Source organism: Eulemur rufifrons, chromosome 7, assembly GCF_041146395.1.
Source record: "Eulemur rufifrons isolate Redbay chromosome 7, OSU_ERuf_1, whole genome shotgun sequence".
NCBI classification, from domain to species: domain Eukaryota; kingdom Metazoa; phylum Chordata; class Mammalia; order Primates; family Lemuridae; genus Eulemur; species Eulemur rufifrons.
Genome location: NC_090989.1, coordinates 223,282,905 through 223,307,533, shown reverse-complemented (window position 1 = coordinate 223,307,533; position 24,629 = coordinate 223,282,905). Strand labels below are relative to the sequence as shown.

The 24,629-nt window shown below is 48.2% G+C and overlaps 1 protein-coding gene across 1 annotated transcript in view; it reads right to left on the bottom strand.

Annotated features, from left to right (window-relative positions):
- APBA1 (amyloid beta precursor protein binding family A member 1) overlaps window positions 1-24,629 on the bottom strand; it is a 60,697-nt gene that overhangs the window by 7,029 nt on the left and 29,039 nt on the right. Inside the window, exons 3-9 of the mRNA XM_069474134.1 lie at window positions 23,960-23,999; window positions 21,036-21,181; window positions 12,349-12,381; window positions 10,908-10,994; window positions 10,159-10,344; window positions 6,055-6,234; window positions 3,601-3,813 (exon numbers count right to left, since the gene is read on the bottom strand). Coding sequence (XP_069330235.1) covers window positions 3,601-3,813; window positions 6,055-6,234; window positions 10,159-10,344; window positions 10,908-10,994; window positions 12,349-12,381; window positions 21,036-21,181; window positions 23,960-23,999 — 885 coding nt within the window. The remainder of the gene's footprint in view (window positions 1-3,600; window positions 3,814-6,054; window positions 6,235-10,158; window positions 10,345-10,907; window positions 10,995-12,348; window positions 12,382-21,035; window positions 21,182-23,959; window positions 24,000-24,629) is intronic.

Here is a 24,629-nt window from a genome sequence, read left to right as displayed (position 1 = left end):
CTGGAGATGTCAACCCCCGGGGAGCCTGCTGAAAATGCAGAAGCCCACCTGGACCTGCTGAATCAGAACCTGAATTTGAACAAGATCCCCGGGTGATTCCAATCAGTTTGGAGGCACCGATTTATCACGATGAGAGGCGCTTGTTAAAGTCTCTGCAAAGAGCGTGGAGACACACTGAAGCCAATCTGAGCACACAGCATGAAGATGCCCAGAACGCTGCCCTGCAGTGGCCCAGGGTGGGCATGGGGCGGGGCGCGCATCTGCCCAGGTGCAGGCAGACAGGGCTGTGCTGTCGAGAGGAGAAGGCAGCCTGCATTGGAATCGCAGTTCTGGCTGTTCTCACTGGTGATCGTCTTCCCCAGCCGGGGGGACCACGCATGGCCCATCACGTTTTTCCACCGCAAAAGGCGAGGCATGCGTCTTGGCAAGGAAGGCGGCTGTGCTCTCACTGGGGCCTGCCCCACTAAGTACTTCGCTGAGGGTGGCCACGAAGGCACCGCTTTCCTTACTCTCCATCTTCATCACTTACATCTCTTTCAACGCTTTCTAATTTTCTGGTTCCATAGAGACTGGATTTGTAGACATCAAAGTTCAGCTCCTCAAATAAACCTTTTACCCTTAGGAAACCGCTCAGACAGGGGTCCCTCTGTACTTCGTTTCCACCTTGATGTGATCCCGGTGCTGCGGCGGAGGGAGGCAGGCTGCCTGCTTGGCCTTCCTCTCTGGTCCGCACACGGATGAGGCAGGCAGGGGTGCAGAAGGGGGACCAGGACTCGCCAGCTGGGGGCCCTGAGCGAGTCGTCTGGGCCTGTAGGGTCTCAGATGGCTCATCTGTGAACCTGGTGTTTGCCGTCCCCCTCGTGGGCTGTGCTGAGAAGGAAGGGGGTGACTTGAGCCAGCCAGACCTGGCGCCTCACCTGGGGCTGTTCCTGCCTCAGTGTTTCCCCACCTTCACTTGAGTATCCCCTTGTCTCAGTCCGTTCTTAGTCTGCTGGACAAAATACCATAGGCTGGTGGCTTATAAACACAGGCATTTGTGTCTCACAGTTCTGGAGGCTGCAAGCCCAAGACGAGGGTGATGGCATGACTGGGTTCTGGTGGGGACCCTCTTCCAGGCTGCAGACCGCTGACTTCTTGTAGTATCTTCATACAGCAAAAAGACAGCAAGAGAGCTCTCTGGGGTCCTTTCGTAAGGGCACTAATCCCATCCATGAGGGCTCCACCCTCATGAACTAATCACCTCCCACGGGCCCCACCTCCTGATAGCATCACACTGGGATTAGGGCTTCAACCTATGAATCTGGCAGGAACATGAACATTCAGTCCACAATACCTCTCTCCAAAATTGTCCCCCACAAACCCAGATCAAGTCTCTATGAACCTTCCACCCTCCCGCGCCAACCTCCTGCTCTCACTGAGTTCTCTCCCCCAGGTGGCAACTCCTCTACCCCCGAGGCAGGGTTTCCCAACCTCAGCACTACAGACATTCTGGGCTGGATAATTCTTTGCTGTGACACCGTCCTGTACATTGTTGGATGAGAGCTGCTGCCCTGGCTGAGAACTACTGCCCAGGGCCTGGCCTCGGATCTAGAATTTGACCAGACACCCTCCTGGGATGACTCTGTATTGAAGGCAGGATGTCAGGTGGCTGAGTGACCTGGCTCCCCTAGTGACCAGCTGTGTGACCTTAGATGATTACATCCTCTTTCTCTGTGCATCAGCTTCCTAGCGCGTACGGTGGACATAGCCATATGCCTGCCACCAAGAAGGCTGCCGTAGGGGCACAGTGAGGTCATCCACATGTGTTCTCGGAGCGGCGCCAGGTGCCCAGCACCGATCACTGTAGCCATCAGTCCTTTCGGTTCTCCCCAACCGGCCCAAGCTCCCTGGCGTGGGGGCGGTGGCTACTGTGTCTCTGGGTCCCACAGCCCTCGGTAGTTCTCACGTGTGCACACCTTGTGTGCAATAAGTAACTTGCTCACTGGGGGGAGAGAGAGAATCCCCCTACCTCTACCCACCCTCCACCTTTCCAGGCCACCATGGCAACACCAGGCCAGCCCTCCCAGGCCAGGCTCGAACCCCGACTCTCCCTGGCTCAACGCCAGCCCACTGGCCATTAACTCATGCAGAAACTTCCAAGGCCCGTTTTCCTTTCTGCTACCGGCCTAGGTTTTACGCAAGGTCAGCTTAAAAAAAATCACATGAAATTGTCCCTCCTCTGATTGCTCGCAGCCCTTCACCTCCACGTTGCTATTGGGGCCGCAGAGCCCTTTCATGTCAGTAATTATCCTCCGCACGCACACTGCCATCCCGCGCCCCCAGCTCCGCTCAGCCGAACAGAGGCCCAATTAAACAGGTCTGAATGAATATGCATGTTCACAGCAGATTCTCTAATCTTATCCTGAACGTGTAATAAGCAAGAGGCAGAATTTACTTAGGTAGAAGATGTAACAAAAAGAAATTAAAGGAGGCCAAAAAGGACTATTTCTTTCCAGGTGTGATTATCTCGTGTGGAATTAGAATTTAATCCGTTTCATTAAAAACAAAGGGGCACCATTCCTGTGTCCTATCCACCCACTTTCACCTCCCACTGCAGACCCCTCGGCCCGAGGCGGCTGGCTGTGTGATTTTCTGTTGCTCACAATGACTATTGCATGAGTTTACTCCTTCCCTCCCTTTCTCTCTAATGCATTCTCTCTCCTTCTCTCCCCTGTCTCCCCTCCTCCCCCCAACACATGCACACATACACACACATACAAAGAAACCCCTGCCCTCTGCAGGACCAAAAAAAAAAAAAAAAAAAAAGGCTGTACAACCCTGGTCCGCCCACAGAGGCACAGCGCATGGGGCCGTTCTGCTGGGGTCTGCAGACGCTGTTGTGGAGGATGCTGGCTGTTCTTGGTCACACTGGCCGTGCAATCAGCAAGTACCAATGTGCTCAAAAGACTACACATAGATCCTTCATTTCTAAGATGAAAATCTAATTATTCTCAAATATTCACATTTAATTTTCCTTTAAATAGCTTTTCTCAGCCTTATGTAATAGAATCAGTTCGGGGTTGAACTAGAAGTGTGTATGTTCAGGAATGAAAAGGAGTATGTGGACCAGAACAGTCTCCTTGTGCTTATCACAGCCAGCACACGGGACGGTGTTCCCCGCGCTCTGGGAGAGGACAGGCTCACCTGCGTCACAGCCAGGGCCACTAGGAAGGAAAAAGCGTGCTCGGATTTGGAGCATTTCCATGATTTCTAACAGGGATGGCAAGTCACGTCAAGTACACCTGGCTGACCGGAAACGTCTGTGTGGATTACCGAGCTGAGGAAAGCTGTGTTGAGGCTGAGCCTAGGCTTAGTGGGAGAGTGCTGGGATTGACTGGTGATGCCTGCCGTGGGCATGCCCTTGGAGAGCAGTGTTACATGAACCAATGCACTGGCCCTGATCTAAAGTCGATGTCAGGCAAGAATTTGTAAACAGTGACTTGTGTCTTCCTGGGTGCCGGACACTTAGGATACATTCACAGTTATTAATGATTGGATGGCATCACACTCCACGTCATTCCCGATCTATAATAGCAGCTGATTTCCCCCCTGTTCAGGTACCTTAATAATGCTCTGGCAGGTGGACAGAGGCAGGCCCACCAGGCTGGTGCCATTAATGGACATGATCTGGTCCCCAATGTTCAGTTTCCCCGACTTCTCCGCAGGGCCTCCGTGCATCATGCTGGCGATGATCACGGTGGGCAGGATGGACCCCCAGCCAGACTCCACGATCACCACCCCGAGAATCTCTCCTTTCTGCTTCTCAATGAAAACCTGCAAGGAGAGAAATACCAGAAAGCCTGAATCGGTAACCATCTGGGGGCGGCAGCAGAAATCAAAGCCTCTCCCTCTCCTCCACCCCAGTGCGTCCCTGCCGTCTCTGCACTCCACAGCATTTGGAATTTGTAAGAAACAATTTCACACAGGTCTACATTCTTTTCTGTAATTCACTCTTGCTTCATGCAAGCAATCTCGCCTCAGCATACAACCATGAGGGGCACCAGGGTTTTTTTGGTTTTGTTTTTTTAAATTTCTGTATCCCCAGTGACAGGAGAAAGAGGCTCTGTGGGTGGGAGCCTCGGTGGTGTGTTATGGTTTCCAGAAATAGCTTTTTGAATTCCATGCACGGGGTCCCCCCTCCCACAGGGCTTCGTAAAGTCTCTCTGGCATTTAAGATTCTCGAGTTAAAATAAACAAACATATAGAAACACCTCCCTACAAGGAGAAAGTTGAGGAAAAAGAAAAAAAGGGCCACTGAAGTTATCACAACCGAAAGGTGGGGACTGCACCCAGGAAGACCACATCCTGTGTGTGCGTCATCCCCTTGTGACCTTCGCCGGCAGGGCAGGGAAGACAGGAGTCAGCGTCCGACACCTGCGTTCTGGGGAGGCTTCCAGAGCTGCCACGGAAGGGAGACACTTCTCGGGAGCATCCGACCAACACAGTGTACGTGTTACTGGGGCCTGACAACGTCCCCTTCCCAGGCTGGTTTCCTGTCCCCCAGCTGCTGATGCTCACAGGTGGCCCCTTCCCTGAAGAACTGTCCTTAGCCAAATGGGAGACACTGTTATGAGGTGAATTGTGTCCTCCCAAAATTGTATGTTGAAGTCTGAAACCCCAGTACCTTAGACTGTGACTTTATTTGGAGATAAGGTCTTTACAGATGTAATCAATTTTAAATGGGGTTATTAGGAAAGGCCCTAATTCAACATGACCAGAGTCCTTATAAGAGGAGGAAATTTGGACAAAGACATGCGTAGAGGGAAGGCAGCCATCTACAAGCCAAGGACAGAGGCTTGGAACAGAGCCTTCTCTTACGGCTCTCAGAAGGAACCGACCCTGCCAACACCTTGGTTTTGGACTCCAGCCTCCAGCTCTGGGAGACAGTAGGTTTCTGTTGTTTAAGCTGCCTAGTCTGTGGTACTTCATCACAGAAGCCCTGACAAACCAATATACCCCCTGCCCCACCTTGCTCAATGGCTGGCACGGGGTACAAAGGCCTGCCAGCTCCCTTGCCCCACGGTGGGACAAGTCTGTCTACAATCTGTGCACCAGAGCTTCCCTGTGGATCAGAAGCAGCTCATGCCCAGCAAGACCACACTCTTCCTCCGTGCCCCACCTCTCACTTCCCGCACTCCCCTTTGTTCTGGGTGCGGCCCCCCCATAAGCCTCCTGACCAAGGATCTCCGCCTCCAGCGCTGCTTCTGGGAACCTGACCCAAGCCACCTAACAGACACTAGCGGACCGAAAGACGACTTTCTCGTTCGTTACAGGTTCTTTTTACCTTATGGGATAAAGTCCAACCCCTTCAGCACACTTGCAAGCCCTCCAGGTCTGACGCAGACCTCTGTTGGTCTATGCGTCGCTTTTCCTGGGCCCGCCCCCTGCTCCAGCCAAGCCACTCCCTTCCCGACTCTCCAGACAAATCTGGAGCGTTCTGACCTTCAGGCTTCTGTACTGTTGCTCTGGCCCAGCCCTCTGTTCGCCCCTGCCTTTCCCAATAGTCCCCAGAGCTCCAGACCAGCTCAGATGGCCCTGTCTTCTTCTAGATAATCCTGGAGAGCTTGGTCTAGAGCAGTAGGGCCGTCCCTGGGGGAGCACAGCGTCTCTTATCTGAAACTCAAGATCTGCTCCATTTTGCCGAGTGGAATTGGCTTTGACTACTGCTTGTACCTGGCACCATCATTTAACTTTTTGGTGCCCTTGCCTAGATTGCAGGCTTCATCAGGGTAGAGTTCGGGTCCTAATCACCTCTGGAACCCACCTATAACAGAGCTCAGGGTGCCCGGGAGCAGAAGATGCGCTGCTTCTCTGTCTACACTGATCCATAATAGCATTTAACGACAGGGCCCCGCAAGCAGGAGCCAGAGGTGGGCGTGAGCTCCTTACAGTGCCCTACCAGGGCCGCGCTCTCACTCTCCACTCTGCCTTCACTTCTGCGGCAGAGCTGTCCGCTCCTCTCTGGGTCCCCGCCGGCTGACCCAGCCTGGAGAACAGCTTCAGCAAAGTACTTACGTCTTTGCAGTTCTCCGACTTGGAGAAGTGGATCAGGTCGTCATTGTACATGTCCTGGGTGCTGAGCAGGTCGCTGTACTCCTTCTGGCTGAGATCTTCGGGGTTAATCCCGTTGGCCCTGAGGAACTCCTGGTAGGCCACGCTGAAGGCCTGCCCGATGGACTGGGCAATCAGCTGGGCCTGGGGTGGCAGCCAGAGAGGAAGGATGGCTGTCAGCGGGTGGATGCGCTTGGCGGACAGGCTGGCGCCCTTCCCCACCCAGACTGTGGTCCTCCTAAAGTTGAAGGAGCCTCAGACCAGTGGCCAGTGGTTCCACAGGGGGCACCAAGGCCCACCATGGGCCATTTTCAAAATTACCAGGGACATTTTTGATGATGACACTGACCATTTTATGGTCAGTGGACAGGAATCAGAGATGCTGGACATCCTGCCACGCAAAGGCTGCCCTACACAATGAGTCATCATCCTACATCCTGAACAATGTTCAAATCTCCCACTGGACAGTCAGGTACATGTAACACCTGTTCCTAATCATCTGCGTGCAGGACTCAACTCTAATTTATATATAAACACAAAAGCTTTCATTGCGTGGCTTTAAAACACATTGAATGTTTCAAGAATAATACTGTATACACTGAGAGAAGCTGGTATTTTGCTTTGTCCAGCACTTTGCCAGGAGGAAGCTTCATAGCTGGAAAATCCCCAACATCAGCGCTGTTCACGGTGCCCGAGTTGCCAATAAATCACATCCCTATCAACCTGCACATCTGCTGTTGTGCACGGTGATTCTGCATGTATGTGTATATGTACCTGTGTGTGTATATATGTTCTTATTTGGCCCTCAATGAGAAATGTCAAATAGAAAGTGCTTACAATATTCCACTGCGTACTGTGCTCTCCTGTATCCAAACTTATTAGTCAAGTAGGTATAAACATCTAACTACTTCACTATGCCTTTCAAAATGATTGGACCCAAGTATTCATATGTTGTAGTATAATTTTATTTCTGTTTGCTCTCCTTTTATTTCTCCTTTGTATTTAATATTACATTTATGGCCATACTTTGATTATTTTGTGAAAGGTTTTTCACAATGAGAGGTTATATATTAACTAGGAATGTCATTTCAGGATAATGGGGCACTATAAAATATTTGTCACAGAAAGGGAGTGTTGGTCCCACAGAGTCGAGAATGCTGATCTAGTCCAACCCTGCACTGCATTTCCCAGGTGGGGAGACTGAGGCCCAGAGACACAAAGGAACCTCTCAATGTCACACGGCTCACGGGAGGGGAACTTGGCTTTCATCCTTCTTTCTCCTGCACTGGGCTTTGATGACTTTTCCCTGCATCAATTAAGCAACGTTATTAATCAGGACAGCCAGCAACTGAGCACTTCTTATGGGCCTACACTGCATTAAAGGGCCATCACGTGAATCCTCATATCAATTCTGTGACAGATGTTAGCAGGACTGGTCCACAATCCCGCATCAAACTCTTGAGGCTGTATTTCAGAATTCATACATTTTCAGGTTTCGGAAAGGTAACTAGGTACATATACTGGACACTGTGCAATAACTCTTGCAGGGCCTGGGGAAGCGCCCTGTAAATGAACACAGCAACTCTTCCGCGGCAAAATGTATAAAATTCACTGTAAGCTACACAAATCCTAAGCGTTGCCTCGTGGATTCAGGTCCCTCGGCCAACTGACTGCAAAAACCCCTTTAGTTTCCCAGAGCTTTTTAGGCATCATAGATCTGTGTTACTGTTGGAATCGGACAGCTCAGGAAGCTGAGGTGAGACGGGAAGCTGCCGACTCCGAGAAGGGGTGGGGCCGGGGGCTGGAGCCAGAGCCCACCCTCATGCCTACCACACCGGCAGCCTCGCCGTGGAATTCTCGTGGGCAGAAAAGCAAAACCAAACCAGAAAACCTCTGCTTCAAACACACACACCAATTCTAACCTCCATTCCCTTTCCCCGTCTTCCCTAATGGTTCGTAAAAGCAGCTCATTAACAGTGAAACCAGAACTTCCTGTGTGGCTGGCCACGGGGAAAGAAATGTTTAACTTTTCTCACTCTGAGAATCTGGGGACTTCACAGGCCACAGGTCACATCGAGAACCGCCACCCTACACCCTGCTGCAAAGCTGGAGTGAGGCATCGTGTGCAGCATCAGACAGGCACATGCAGACGAACGGGGACATTCATCTGGGGACGTGACCACTGTCCTTCCTGATGATCATTAACGGATGCACCTGGCAACGCACTGGCGGCTGAGACTTAGGGATTGCTTGCCACGTGCCAGCCATCAGGCTTAAGTGCACTATCTACCAGCGTTCCACGGCAGCCTGACGAGGGAGGCACCACCATTCTACAACAGAGGAGCCCGAGGCTGAGCAGCCACACAGCTCGAACGCGGAGGCAGGACGCCAGCTCTCCCAGTGCGGAGCCAACCCACTCTGTCCACGCTCCCGTGGAAGGACAGGGGTGAGATTCCAGGGTCCACTCTTGTCCTAACTCTTGCTTCTGCATTCTTTCCATGCTTCTCTGATGGGCCCCAAGGAGAAGAAACCCCTCCTTATGAGCTGCAAGCCAGGCAGAGGTGGCGGGGGGCCTGCAGCACCCTTGAGCCTGCTGAGTCACGCGGACTCCACCTTTTCAGTAGCCTGCGGGACACAGGAGGCTTAAGATTCCAAATTTTCACTCTTGGAACTTCCTGAGAAACTCTTTAAAACTCATCTTCTCCCTGTTCTCGTGTCTGGCTCAGCTGTAAAGGAAGGGGCGGGGGAAAAGCAGGGAGAACTTTCAAGCTCTCTGTCCTCCAGGTGACCTTGGCCCGAGGCTGCTTCCTAGAGAACGGGACCAGTAAAGGATGGTGACAAGAAGTTTCAGCATCTTGTCCTCTCTGTGGCCACAGCCGTGACAGCGCTGGCTCCCCAGAGAAAAGCAGGATGGCTGCGGGCTCCCAACTCCTTGGAGGAAGGCAATTTCCGCAGCTTGACGAACACTCCACCGGAGAAAAATGGCCTCTTTTAGAGAGCCAAGGCTACCACAGGCAATTTTCTTTTAAACAGGTAAGGGCTCTCTGCTCCTATGAGAAACAGAGCATATTCCTCTGCGGCAGGAGGAAACATTAGCACAGTCGAGGGCACTGACACAGCCCTCAGTGGGTGAGTGGGGTTTTGTGGGGGGTGGGGGAGTCCTGAAGTTCAAAACCACATGGAGTTGTGGCCCATCCTGGAAGGGAGCTTCCAAGGCCTGCCGAGGCCCTGGGAACATCTCAGGTGCTAATGCGATTTGCAGTCTGATAGCCTCATCGGCAGCTCCAGGCACAACCCTGGAAGAAGGCCAAATGAAAGAATGGCCTCTGTTGTAAGCAAATTTTCTCTGTTGACCTCACGACTGGGAGAAACAGAGATTAGGAATCACTGGCTTTGCGCCAGGAGGAGCTGGCGGTGTGGGTGGTGCTCCTGTCCTCTCGTGCGGAGGGGCAGAGATGCTAACCTTGCTGTAGCCCACAGGACAGTCCTGTGCAACAAAGAATTATCTTCCCCAGATGCCCTGATCCTCAGGGGAGACCTGCTCAGGTCCTTTGGGGACTGACCAAATTCTTCCCACTCTTTCTCTCATTCCAGACTCCCTAGTAGCTTGGCCTCCTTTCTCTTCCTCAAATGAATACAGCAGGCCCCTGCCTCAGGGCCTTTGCACTTACTCCTTCCTTAGTCTCACTTTATTCAGGTCTCCACTCAAATGTCACCTCCTCAAGAGAGAACACTGTTTATCACCCTACCTGAAATAGACCATCCCTCTACCCGCGACCCTGTTTTATTTTTCTGTATAGCACTGCCCACTCCCTTATTTTATATTAAGTATATTTATCTATTTATTTTCTGTCTCCCTTCAACCCTCATAATGAGTCCCTTGTCAGTTTTATTCAGCTTTGTATCCCTAGCACTAGAACAGTACCTGACGCATAGTAGGTGCTCAATAAATATACGTTCAACATATGATGAATTAGACTGATTCCAGGTTCTGAGAAATTGAGTGAGACCTGGTCACCCAACAGCCACCCGGGATACCCAGAGGCCGATCAAGGAAGCCACCCTTACGTCCTCCGACTCAAAGACATGGCAGATCATCTTGTACTGTCGTTTTCCATCCTGGGATGGGTGTGAGGCTTCCACGTTCTCCTGGGAGTTGGAGCGGGGCATCCGCCGGCGAGCCATCAGCACCACGATGTTCCCGATGTCCGCGATGTAGGAAATGGTTCTCAGAGGGTGGTCCATCATCGTCTCCTGGAGGTGGGAGGAGAGGGCAGGTAAGTCTAACATGGCATCTGATGGCACGTGAGAGGGTCTGCCACCCCACAGCCAGCCAAGTCTGGTCCCCACGCAGGGTGGGCTCCAGGGCCCACCACAGGGACCTTGCTGGCAGATTTATGTCCACCCTCCCAGGCTAGGGCGCAGCAGGAAATGATCTACGGCAGGTGAAAAGAAGTAAGAAGTTTCAAACATTTCACAACCAGTATAGAATCTTGGTGGGGAAGATTAAAAAAAAAAAGATAAAAAAATGTCAATAGCATGGTTGTTTTTTGGGCGTGTGTGGTTTTAAACAAATTTTATTAAAAGGCTAGTCTGTCCAATTAATGAGCCCTCTGGTACAAACTTAGGAGAATGCTAAACAACATCTATGCTTTGAGCTTTAAGAAAACAGCCTCAAGCTCCACCCAGCAACAGGCATTGCAGATACAACCTTCTGGCATGTATGCAACCAAGCAACTGTGGCTACAGACACAGGTGGTCTCTGGGTTATAATGCCACTGAACTTCACCTCTAGAAAGGTGGCGGCCAGCTGGTACCTGTGTGTCCGCATTTAACACTTTGATCCTCTGGGTAGAAATGAAGAGATCCACCTCGGTCATCGGCTGAGATTCACCTTCAGGAGCCTGAGAAGAAATAAATGCGCCAAGAGAAAGTTTTACTCCACTACTGTAACCCAGGTGCACAAGGAGTGGGTTAGCTCACACACAAAGGCACCAAGACACAGTCACCAGAACGGCAACGCAGACTCTGGGATTAAATTGCCGAAGCTGAAGGGACCACACAGAGGATGGACACATGGACGAGAGTTCGCAGCTCTGGGTCAGAGGGGAAAATGTGGGAGCCTCTTTGCTGCTTCCCACGTAAGCAGTAACTCAAGGAGGTAGGTTTGACTCTGAATGATGACAGGCAATGGCCCTTTCTGCAAGGGTTTTTTTTTTTTTTTTTTTTTTGACAGAGTCTCACTTTGTTGCCCAGCCTAGAGTGCTGTGGCGTCAGCCTAGCTCACAGCAACCTCAAACTCCTGGGCTCAAGCAATCCTTCTGCCTCAGCCCCCCGAGTAGCTGGGACTACAGGCATGTGCCATCATGCCCGGCTAATTTTTTTTCTCTTTATATTTTTAGCTGTCCAGATAATTTCTTTCTATTTTTAGTAGAGATGGGGTCTCGCTCTTGCTCAGGCTGGTCTCGAACTCCTGAACTCGAGCGATTCTCCCGCCTCGGCTTCCCAGAGTGCCAGGATTACAGGCGTGAGCCACCGCACCCAGGCTCTGCGAGGGTTTTGGAGCCCAACACATTGAAGGAATAAGGGCAACTAACTCATACCCGAGGACCCTGAAGAAGTCACTAAGTTTGCCCCTGCTTCAGCTGATGACGTTCATAGCAGGTGCAAATGGATCCACCGGGATGCAGTTCTGGTAAGAGGGTCTTCATGTGCCACCACAGAAACACAGAAGCAGTTGCCCACTCCTGAAGCCACCCCATTAAGAAAGAGCCCCGATGCCTCAACGTCCCGGGAGTAGTTCATAAGCACCTAGAAGCTCCACAACCAAAAAGCGCAGTCTGGGTCATTTAGGGGTTAACTCCGCACACGTGTGGTTATTAGTGAGTTTTCTTTTTTGCATCCAGCAATCTGACAGATCCACAAGTCAAACGTAACTGTAATTGAATGTACTCGAGTCCCTGCCACGTCAATGCTCCTGAACGGCTGGAACGTCTACACTGCGGTATGATTCATTTAGCATCTCCAATCTGCTCCCTGTCGTTCCTCTGAAGTGAAATGACTAATGAGCAACAGAAAACGGCCACTTTAGGCAACGAAGTTTTGAGAAACGCTGGCTTATGGGGCGGTTCAAAAAGAAATCTGAACAAAAACTTGCTGGATGCAGAAAACAAAAACACGAAAACATAAAAAGGCAAAACGGAAACAAATGAAAAGAACAGGCACAACACCAAGCTGATGAAGTTGTTTGTACTGCACCTTCTTCCTGCTTTTGGCTAATTTCTGGGCCATCTGCTTAGCATGGAACAAACAGAGACAGGAGAATAGTTAGAAAAGAATTCGCAGAGACTCAAAAGTTGCAAAGGGAGCTGACACAAAGCACCTCTGTGGGAGGTGGACTGGCTTTCAAAAAATCCCACTCTAATTGACTTGCTAAGTCAGAATTTAGTAGGTGGTGGGGGCAGTGGGATGAAGGAAATACACTGAGGTACTTCTTACACTTAACTGTAATTGATCTTTTTAAGGAACCAACTTTTGGTTCTGTTGATTTTCTTTATTGTGTGCCTGTTTTTCTAGTCCACTGATTTTAGCCTAGATCTTTATTTCCTTCTCTCCTTGGGTTTAGTTTGCTGATTTTTTTTTCTCAGCTTCCTAAGATAACATAAATTATAGCTTTTCAAACTTTTTTCCTCTCTGATATGTAAAGCTGTGAATGTCCCTCTAAGCACTGCTTTGGCTATGTCCCACACATTTTGGTATGTTGCAATTTAATTATTTTTCCGTGAAAACATTTTCTAATTTCTTCTGTGATTTCTTCTTTGAACCTCGGGTTATTTACAATTATGTTATTAATTTCACTATATTTGGGGGATTTTCTAGTTATCTTTTTGTTATTGATTTCTGAATTAATTCCATGGTGGCCAGAGAACATACTCTGTATGATTTCAATCTTTTGAAACATGCTGATGCTTAGCTACACGGCCCAGCACATGACTGACTCTGGTGAATGTGTCATTTGGACTTCAAAATATACATCCCACAGTTGTTGGGAATAGCGTTCTACCAGTGTCAATTAGGTCAATTAAATTGGTTCAGAGTGTTGTTCAAATCCTCAGTGTACTTGCTGATTTTTTGGTCTGCTTGTTCCACCATCTATTGAGAGAGAGAGGTGTTAAAATCTCCTGCTGTCTCGTAGCTATGCTATAGGGTACACACACATTTAGGATGGTACCCCTTCTTGTTGACTTGACCCTTTCATTGTGCTCCCTTCTTTATCTCTAGTAATACTTCTTGCCTTAAATTTGTGTAATATAGTTTATACCTAACTAAAAATGAATATAATTTTCCCCTATTGCTCATAATTATGATAAATGATAACACAGTTGATAAAAGCAGGGACTTTGGGGCTGGACTGTCTAAAACCAAATCCTGGCTCTGCCACCTACTAGTTATGTAACTTTGAGCAAGCGACTTAACGTCTCTGTGCCTCAGTTTCTTCATCTGCAAAATGGGGATAAAAATAGTATCTACCTCATAGGGCTGTTCAGAGGATAAGACGAATAATTACAAAGCTCTTCAAACAGTGCCTCGTGCGTTACAGGCACTCTGTGTTTGTTGTTACATGATTATAATTTACCAGTGTCATGCTGCGATTTCCTGGCTTTTGCTAAGGCTTGCTCTGTATGCAGATCTTGTACAAATGATGGTGAGTCAATGGCCAAACTGCGGACGCTGTTGTGGTGATGGGCGTGGGTGGAGGGAGAACTGCTTGCTCACATTCCTTGGTACTCACCTGGCAGGGAAGCTCTTCTGCTCCCAGCAGCACATCTCTATTTCATTAATGACTAAACTGTGTTGCCTGGACTGCCTCGCTGTAGAGAAACTGGATGAGTCAGCCATCCAGTCACCAAATAGATAATCTTTGGTTCACCTAGGAAACTAGGGCAACCCCACGCCCACACCCCGCCTCCCGCAGCTCTCACTGGTGGTCATGAGTTCGTGGAGAACAGTCTGCTCTGAAAAAGTCTGAAGGCAGCAAGTGCAAGTGTCACCCTAACTGCTGCGCACTACAGTGGAAATATTCCCGCACCGGGAAAGCAGGGCAGTGCTGACGCTACACCACACCTGCGTCAGGTATGATCTGCACGCCAGATGGCTGCCGTGAGACCTTACTGTTTGTTTTCTACCTGCCCTGAAAGGTTATGGCAGTAATATAGGAGCTTCCATTCCTTTGATACCAAACCCTAACAACTGCTGGTCAAAATTCTTCAACTCTAGGCAATTGTGACTTGAAAGAACACTTTCAAAGGAAAATAGGTCCACCACTGATGGAATACGCAAGTTCTGTTTTTTGCTATAACTAGTAATGAGGAAGAGGATCCAAAAAGCAAACTGAGTTTTATGGAAGGTATTCTCACATAAGCTTTACGAAGTTAGATATATTCTATGCCTTTAGCGTAATATTATCTTTTAATCGCTTATAATATCCAAGTGCCCTGCAACAAATTATAATTAAAAATTTAGATGTAACGTTGCCAAAGATGAGGGGTCAGAGCCAGAATGTAAAACTGGAGCAGAAAGAGGTATTTCCAAGAGAAATACAAGGCCAGCGTGCATCTTAGAGCAGGGACTGACAACATCCATTTAAAGCCTTGCGTCTCATGGCGTTGATCATGGCTTACCAGCCATCAGGGTGTGGTGCCAAGGACAACCTGTGGCACCATCCGTCCACTCGCTCAATCCACGATGCGTATTACTTACTGTTGTTAAGACACCCTAGGTTAGTCAGCCCCCTCCCTATTCTATAATTTCTTTCCCTAGCTGACATTTACTGAGCACTTGCTATGTGCCAGAATCCTTCTAAGCATTTTGCACGTATCAATGTAAGAGCTGCAATAACCCTGTGAGGTAGGCACTACATTATCCTCATTTTTCAGAAGAGGGAAAGGAGGCACAGAGAGGCGAATTAACTTTCCCAAAGTCACACAGCTGTGAAGTGGCACAATAGAGGTTAAAACTCACGCCATCTCACGCTACCCTTTAAACTACTAGTTGTGCAACCCGGGCAAGCTTCTCATCTGTAAACTGCTCAGCTTGTCTGCAAGACAGGGTTAATAACACCTACCTCACAGGATTCCCTACCCCCTCCATTTGGAGGAGTAGATGGGATAACATATATGAAGGGCCCGATGTGTCAGTATCCTCTTTACTGATTATAGACTCCTTCAAGCAAGATGGGAAATGACACGATTTAGACCAAGCCATCATGATAGAAATTTCAGTTCTGCAATGAAATCCTAATTTCTGACATTTAAAGGAAATCATAAAATAATAAAAAAAAATCTGGTCTTTGGGACAGGCTAGTAAAGCCAGATGTAAGAATATTACATAATGAATGCTCCTTACAAAAATGCATGGGCCACAAAATACCTATGCACTATTGGCGATCTAATTGCATGAGCTTTGCAAATACAGCAAGAATGGAGACGTAGACACCACACACTGCATGGACACGAAGCAGTCTCTATGGCTCAGGCAGGGCTCAGCAGGCCACCCTATCTTCTGGCTGAAGAGCAGAGAATGAAGTGGGAATGACAGCAGAATGTAGGGATGGAGAAAAAGGAAGACAAGTGAGCTACTGCACTGGCTCCAAGTCCGGTTCCCTGTAGAGAGTCAGTGGGCACGAGCCCCACACTCCTGGGGCAGAGGCGTGTCTCCACCTAGGGCACAGTAAAGACTGACAGCACGTTGGGCAAAGCTCTCCCCAGAAGTTCCTCCCAAAACATGTTCCAGAGAATACTAGCAACAAGACATTAGCAGAGGTACTATCACACGGTGATAACGTGTTCTGTGCTCAAATAATCATGGGAGCTGCTGGTTAAACAAAGGGAATGAAATTTCCTTGGCACAGGACTTCACGGAACCTTTAAGAGGAAAACCTATGTTGCAAATATCCAAAGAGGAGATCTGTTTGGTAGTGTTTCCTGAGCTTATTTGCCAGTGGAACCCTACAGTGACAAGTCCTCAGCTTGACCAGAACGCTGCAGAGCAGACAGAGAGAAGATGCTCCTTAACACTGGACGGCCCACCCTTCTCCAAGGCAGTGCACATCAGACTCTCCTGGAGGGCTTGTTAGAACAGACTCTTGGGTCCCCATTCTGGGGTACTCGGCAGGTCTGGGTCAGGCCTAAACCCCTGCATTTCTACTAAGTTCCTAGGCAATGCTGATGCTGCTGGCCCAGGGATCACACTTTGAGAACCATTGCTCTAATGCATTCCAAAAGTATATAGGGGCTTCCTGGAAGGATATTACTTCTCAAAAATCATGCACAACAAAGGCAGAAAGGACACATTAGAGGAGGACCAAAGATGGAAAAAAAAAAAGTTGAAAAAAATGGCAGATGTCTTCTAATTCTGCTATTGTGTTCAGGCATGTCTTATTTCTTATATTTTGGTACGTAGAAAAGCCTTTTAATTTTCAGATAACTGGGCTGCCTTGTATTACTGTTCCTTAAACATTCATTTTGGCTTCTTTTATTGGACTGCGAGTTTCTCAAGGTCAAGAACTGTGTATTGGTTAATTTTTATTCCTAAAATGCCTATCACTGGAGTCAGAAGTCTACACAGGGACAGTTTGCTTTTTGGGCCAAATTCCTTTGTTTTCTTCTCACATTAAGTTGAAAATGCCTAGCCAACCACGGCTCCAAATTCTCTCTCCATCTGGCAAATGACACTGTAAATTCTTTGTTAAATTAAGAAAACAGTAATCCTTACAACTCCAAGTGTAAATCCAATGAGCAGTGTCCAATTCTCGTGTATAGTTGGTGCTACATGAGTGACAGATACCACAGTCAACAAACAGAACAAAAATTAAAGACTGCTTTGAAATGGAAACCTACGCATCAGGGTCAGTCTGCTCAGGGATAAAGCAGCACAAATACCAGGACACATGGTGAGGTCTCACTCACATCCAATCGGTCAAACCAACAGTGTAGGCAGAGGAAAGAGAGAGGGACAAAATGGGGGTCCCTGCGGGGAGGGAGGGAGGAAGAAGGAAGCAAAGAAATAAAAGGAGGAAAGCACTCCACCTTTGTTTAGGTGAAACCAACGAGTCTGAAATTACTAATCAGCTTGGGGTTAAGGACATTGCTAAATGGATTGCAAAATAGATCCATAGAGCTTTGCTTTCCCCTTACTTCCTGGGTAGACACTATAAAATCTGTAGCCTCGCTATGCTCTGTGTCCTTTCTGTTGAGGTGGTCTAGATAACTTGTTCCTGAAACGTCAGTCTCTCTTTGAGAAACAGTGCGGTACCACCTGCCTTAGAGAGCGGCGTCTCCCAGGCACGTGTGGACACCATGGTGCAAGCTCCACTTGAGCCCAGCCCAGAAGGCTCCGGAGAAACCCTCTCTGTCCTCAGCTTCCCTCTGCATGTGACAAAGTCTCTGTGCACACTCCCTGACACAGCCACTTTCTAGGGAGTGCTGAAATAAACAGCCATCTCCACTTACAATTGAAAAATGCTTCCGGCTGGGTATAACATCAAACAATCTGACGAGCGTTTAAATGGATGTAAAAGGAACACAAAGCAGAAAATATTTAATGATAGGCAACAGTTCCTTCCAACGCGTAGAAGCACATTGTAAAATGATACTTGTAAGTTATAAATGAAACGTAACCATTTAATTTTACCACTCTATAATGAATTCCTCACACTAGAGTAATTTGCTTGTAAAAATAAATATATGTTTTCCAGATGCACACTCTGCTCCAGGCAGGTCTAAAATGTATTTATAAACACAAAGCCTCTATCTTGCTTGTTCTGATCGACAGAGCCATCTAATTTTTGGTTCAAATGAACTGTGGAACTTCTGGATACTAACTCTTTGGAAGCTTCCAAGTAAAATTTCTGATTTCTTATGAGGGAGCTGGACTTTAAATAAAAAATAACAACACTAACGGGTACCACTGGGGAAATAAAATATAATTCACGATATAATTGGCCCTGGTTGGGATCTGGTACAGGGATGCTGCAGTCTGCCCTGAACGCTGCTGTATGTTCAAGTGACCTGCCTGCCTTTCCCCCTTAAGGCCATCTGAGTACTACCTGCGTGTCGCCGGGGAACGGAAAGACAGATGCTCTATCTGTAGGAATCCAAAGCTATCAGAAGGCAGATAGGCAAGGTGCCCAAAATGAAATCAAACCTTAAGGGTTTTGAAAGCTTGATGGATAGAACTTAGGAAAAACTAACCTCAAAGCAACACGCAGTTTTCTGTCTCAGGAGTCTTGAGTGCGCCTTTGGGGGCAGAAACTGCTGCTTTGTTCTGAGAGATCCACCTGAACGGGCCCTGGCAGCATTCCTTGATGGGGGCTCTCTGGCATCTTAGTAGAGATGAATCTTGGCCGTGTGGCTCTGTCTTGGATTTTACCGGGCGTTGAGCACACTTGGCTCTGGCCCAGTAAATGCCTCCGGTCACCGTGACAACCAGAAGTGGGCCCCCCCCCCCCCCGCTCCATTTCCAAACACATCTTACGGAGGCAGTCCCCATCTGTCAGAGACCCCGAGTGAGGCATGCCAGGTCTTTGTACTCCTGTGGACGCTGGGGAAGCTCACGGCATTGCGTGCCTGGGAGACCAGGTGCTGTTTGGTAACTGTGGGACATGTGGAGTTAGAACTGCGTCCCCGTTGACTTTGTTTTTAATGTTCTCTGCTCTGTATGAAATAGGGTGGGACCATGCCTGGAAAGTAGCTTGAGAGGTCTGTGCATTGCTATTTTGAACGCTGTGCCTGGAATATACTAAACGAAGATGGGGAGACCTGCTGGCAGGAGTTACCTCTGTAGGAAGGGGAGACAGGGAAACGGAGTCAGGCCAAGTCTGGACAGGCAGCTCCATAGGAACCTGGTATGTTCCCCCCCAGCATTACTGAGTGTGAGAGTCCCCAAAGGTATGAAGGTCAGACTCTTATGGGCTTGTCCTGTTGAGAGCCACGGGGCAAGAGGCATCTCTGTGGGTGGGGTGGGGCTTCCCTGGAAAGAACTAGACCTTCCCCCGGCCATCACCCTGGGAGAGGCTCATTTCTGGAGAAGACATAAACACTGCAGAAGTGGGCCTCAGGGCAGGGCCTCTGGGGTCCAGACAGGTTTGTGTGTCCCACGTGGCATGGCTGCGTGGGTCCCTGACACGTGGGAGAACCTAGTGGGTTCTGCGAGGAATCTTGACGTCGGGTCTGGCCCATCAGTGTTGGGACAGTAGCTACGTTTCAGGCAGTTGTAAGTTACTCCCTGGTTTAAGTCCTCATTCCTGAACCTCAGTAGTCACGGCAAAAGCTGCAGCATGGGCTTGCTGGACTGTGCGGAGTTGAGGGAAGGGCCAGCTGTGAGCTGGGGAAGAAGTGCTCCCTCCCAGTGCAGAGCAGCGGTGAGATCAGGCGCCATGGAGAAGAGGGGGCAGTGAGAGGGCCTGGGGTCACTCACAGGGTCCTGGCAAACTGCAGCTGCCCAGGTAGCCGAGGGCTCCGAGGCACCGTAGTCAGGGCATCAGTGGAAATGGGAGCTAGTTAATCTTCACCACATGGCAGAGCCTGGACATGTGACTATCACAGCAATCAGCTCAGGTAAGAGGCCCAGACCAGCCACCTCTGGAACTGCTGGTCACTGCCACCCTCCACCTCTCAGGTACGTCTCACCTCGCCAGGCCTCCCCCGGCTCCTGGGGCACTTTGTACCCGACAGACCGCTCTCCTCCTCCGGCCTGATTCATTGTGTCTTCATTTGTGCTGTTGAGCTTGAGGGCGGGGATCTCACTTTACTGATCGCTAGGTTTCCTCCCTCCCAAAACCCTGCACAGCCCTGCATATCGACATGCACGAGAAATATTTCTTATGTGAGTGAGAGATTAAGGACTCTCAGTGACTGCCTTGTGCTTGTCCTTCTTTGTCATCCCAGTTACCACACAGACACCAGGATGCAGGGAATGTGAGAGAAGGTGTGAAATGGGGAAAGGTTGCCTGAGGGAGGAATGCACTTTGACCTGTTAAAACTGGATAAAACTAGCTCTGGTTAAGCCCTAACCTGTTCCGCCTCACTGGAAACACCTGGCTCTGGGCCTCAACAGTGATGCTGCCCCTCCCTGCTCATGGCTCTGGGTGGCTGCCCAGTGGTACCAGGTGCTGGTGGCACAGTGGCATGTGGATGGCATGAGCACACTCTCAGTGTCCCTTTAGTCCTGGTTTGCCCGTGATTCTCGGTGGTCTTGGCATCACGGTGGAGATTCTAGAGCTCTGCATTTCCATGGCAACAAACTGGGTGTGGCTGGTTCAAACTAGCTGTGAATGATTTGAACCAGATGAAAGCGGTTCTTCCCAGATCTTATAGGCTCGCCCCTTTTAAGCCTTGATAAAACAGATTCCAACAGGTTACAACTGGCTCAAACTAGTTTAACCTGGGTTAGACTTGCTCTGCTTGTTCAGACTAGCCAGGTTAGATTTGATCAAACGGTTCCTTTTACTCCAAGCAAGGCAGTTCAGTCTCGCTTGAACAGGGTCAACTGGTCCAAAAGCAACGCCACCTAATTTGAACCAACTCTGTAACACGAATGTTTAAGTCGCTGATCTCTACCTATCAGTGTAAATCCAGTGATAAATGGCTCACATTTGAGACATAATACTCAAAATGACTTCCCTTCCTCGTTATACCAACTTTTCAAGGTTTATAATCATATGCACTTTTTCCAAGTAGATTGTGTTTATAAAGACTCCCGTACACTTTAGAAATCTTTTCTCTGTTTAGAACTGTTAGCAGGCACGTGTACGAGTACCACGTGTGATGTTATCTCAATCCACTCTCCTCTAAGTTGGGACTAGACAGAGCTGTGGGCTGACGCTGTGACTTGTTCAGGTGCTGTATCTGCCCAGCGTCCCCCTCAGAGCACCCAGGCCTCCTCACCTTGATCCTGCTCACTGCTTCCTGGGCCTGCATCATGCGCACATTTTTGGAGGGAGTTTTGTCTGAGAGCAGCTGGGTGGAGCCAAGGTAGTTGGCGGCAAAAATGATTCCATCGATCAAGTCTTCAGGGTCGCAAGGTCCAGGAACTGTAATACACAGAGCCACAGTGGTGAGTGAAGCCACCCTGGGGCAGGTCCAGACGAACCCCGAATGGCGCACCACCCTCCCCTACACCTCGCTACTGGCACAGGTGGGCCAGGTGCCGAGGTCCCTGAGCAGGTGAGTTAACCCGCTGGTCTGAGGCATCATTCTGTGTCTGCCTTCACCCACTCCTCATTTTCAATAGAAGGCACAGTTTCTTAGAGTAACTGACCCAAGCCATATACTGTAAGAAATGATTTGACTATTTACTTAAATACGAAACATAAAATCCAGTGACAAAGGATATTGTTTTTCTTGTTAGACTGTGAGCTCTTTGGGGACAAGGACCATGTCAGGCCGGGCACGGTGGCTCACGCCTGTAATCCTAGCACTCTGGGAGGCCGAGGTGGGCGGATCGTTTGAGCTCAGGAGTTCGAGACCAGCCTGAGCAAGAGCGAGACCCCATCTCTACTAAAAATAGAAAGAAATTATATGGACAGCTAAAAATATATATAGAAAAAATTAGCCGGGCATGGTGGTGCATGCCTGTAGTCCCAGCTACTCGGGAGGCTGAGACAGGAGGATCCCTTGAGCTCAGGAGTCTGAGGTTGCTGTGAGCTAGGCTGACGCCACGGCACTCACTCTAGCCCGGGCAACAGAGTGAGACTCTGTCTCAAAAAAAAAAAAAAAAAAGGACCATGTCATATTCATCTCTGACTCTCTTGTGTCTTAGTGTCTGTCACCCAGTCGTTTGCCAGATAAATGCTTGGGTGAATACATGGCTTCTCATTAGAAAAACTCATTTTACAGCAGTTCCTATTATTTGCTGTCCATTCATATCTCCTTCCTCCATGCAATCCATAATGGAGAAAGCAAATTTTCTAAATCAGAAAAATAGGGTATTTGTTTTGGAATGTCTGAATTCCTATAACGGCCTCCAATCCCAATTCTGCAAGACAGATAACATTACCCCAAAGCCAGGGCGCCATGCTGCTGATCTTGCTAACTTACAGGCTATCATGTTCCTGCTCTGTGTCCACACACAGATCAATTCCAAGGAAAATCAAAATTTTCTGTTCTCATTGACCAGCCTTTTAAATCAAACCTATATTAAATATTTTTGCTGGGAGGCATCTGGTTCTAATCACAATTGCCTGAAAACTCTACCCAAAATTAAAACATGTTTAGGACTAACACACAACTTTCTAACAGGTTCACTAAGAAAGGCATTTTAATCTTCAGTTGAAATCTATGTATTTTCTTTGACTTGAATGCCGTATCTGGGGAGACTAAAATATACATTTTCACCTACTGTCAAAACCTCAGGGTCTTAAATTAGATAATTTGAAATGGAAACAATTTGCTTTTTCCTCTTGGAGGATTAATCCGAAATGGTTTTTATCCCTAAACGTCAAGTTCATCTTGAGCTTACACAGCTGCTTCCGAGGATAAGCTACTTATCAGGGCAACAGACTTAAAATAATCTATTCATTTTTCTAAACTAAAGTGGAGGTTGAAACAAAGAAAGTAAAAGTGCGGATCCTGAAAATCTTGAGGCCTGGTGGGATGGATATGAAGACAGAGGGAGTTTCTTAACTTCTGAAAACTTCCTAATGTGCTCTCATGGAATTTTAGAGCTTCACAAAAATGATGTAAATAATTTACAGGTTACTTGAGAAAGAAACCTGAGTAACTAAACCAAAACTATGACCTTGTCCTGGGCTTCAGGCCTGGCGGTTCGTGAAGGTTGATGAATCCTGGTAACTCGTTCCCAGGCAATGGAACACACTGAATGTTCACTCACAGGATCCAAAGGCCAGACAGACCTTAAAGAGACGTCTAGGCTTTCTCTAGCTTCCAGAAAAGCCTCCTTCAAGGAAAACGCAGTCATCCACCCTGGCTCAGAGCATCTGAACTGCCTCCAGCCAGAGGGCGATTCTGCGTGAATAAGAAACAGCTGCCCCCTGTGGATGGCACGAGCTCAAGCTGGGGTCCAGAGCTGGGGCTGAATTTTGGCCCCGCTAAGCCTCTTGACCGGGTGCCCTTGTGCAGTGAACAGCCTGCTCAACCATGTGTGGCAGCCCCATAGAGAACACTGGTTCCAAGGAGAATTGTGGAGTCAGCCAGCTGGTGCACAGCCCGGCTCTGTGTTGCTAACTATGTGATCTTGGGCAAGGTTCTCACCCTCTCAATGCCTCAGTTCTCTCATGTACAACATGGGCATAATAGTAAAACCCCCTTCCCAAGACTAATGTGGGGATTTAATTAGTTCTTACATGGAAAGTGGCTTAGAACAGTCCCTGGCAGACAGTAAGTGCTCGATACATGTTACTATTACTAGCGCATCCAAGCAATAGATGGGAATTACTGGGAAGGTATTTCTTATAAAAAGGACCAAAATTTCTCCCCTAGTTAAATTTCATTCCCACTTGAATTTTTCTTGATGAACGTTAAGAGGTGCACTGGCTGAAAGTAAGGAGACCTGGGTTTCAGACCCAATGTGGCCCTTTCCAAGCTGTCTGGACACATGGTAAAGCCCACAGCTTCACCCCCTGCCTCAGGAACTTGATCCACATAATAAGCAAAGGCAGGGAGGAGGATTTTTGAGAAGTTACCAGCTATTGTACTTTCAGTCTAAGATACCAAGACTGTTAACACTGTGAATAAGTGACTTTGTGGCCTTCCTTCCTCAGTATTGTCTTATTATCTTAGTGCTTCCAATGCCCCAAATGCTAGAAGATTCATGAATGACTCAGTGCTCAATATTTTTTTTCAGCTCTTACCTTCAACGTAGGTTGGGAATGAAGCCAAGCTTTTTCTTGACTGTAATTAAGACAAAGAGGTTTCAAAGGGGGCAGAGCGTGATGAAATATGCATTAACACAACCATCCATGCAACATGAAAAATAAATACATCACCAATTATTAACCAGTTGTTGAACATTTTGGGTTAGAGAAAGTGAAGTGTGGATAAACATATGCATTTATTAGTAAAGGTTACCTAAAACCCAGAACACTTCACTCATATTTTAGGTAATCTGAAAATCTTAAAATTCACAATCAGAGAGGTACCTGTTGGCTTAAAAAAAAATCCCACAGACCAAAACCTGTAATCAGCAACAGCAGTAAAAAGGGCACAATTTGTGTCCTTAAGAATCTGCATTTCCATGTGAAAAACTCATTAGTAAAAGCACCACTATTATATGCTGAAATGAAGAATTCTCTTAGAGAATTTTATGTCTTTGCCACAGTGATCTCTCACTGTGCTAAAAATGTGTGCCAGAGTTTTTTGAAATCTCTTCCTTTCACCTCTTACAGATGTATATTAGTTGATAAATTCCATTATATAAATCATTTTTGTGTGCTACCTTAAAATAAGAACACAACAAAGGAGCAATTAAAAAACTCTGGAATTTATTCTATTAACACCTCAGAGCAAAGCTTAGTCTTCTAA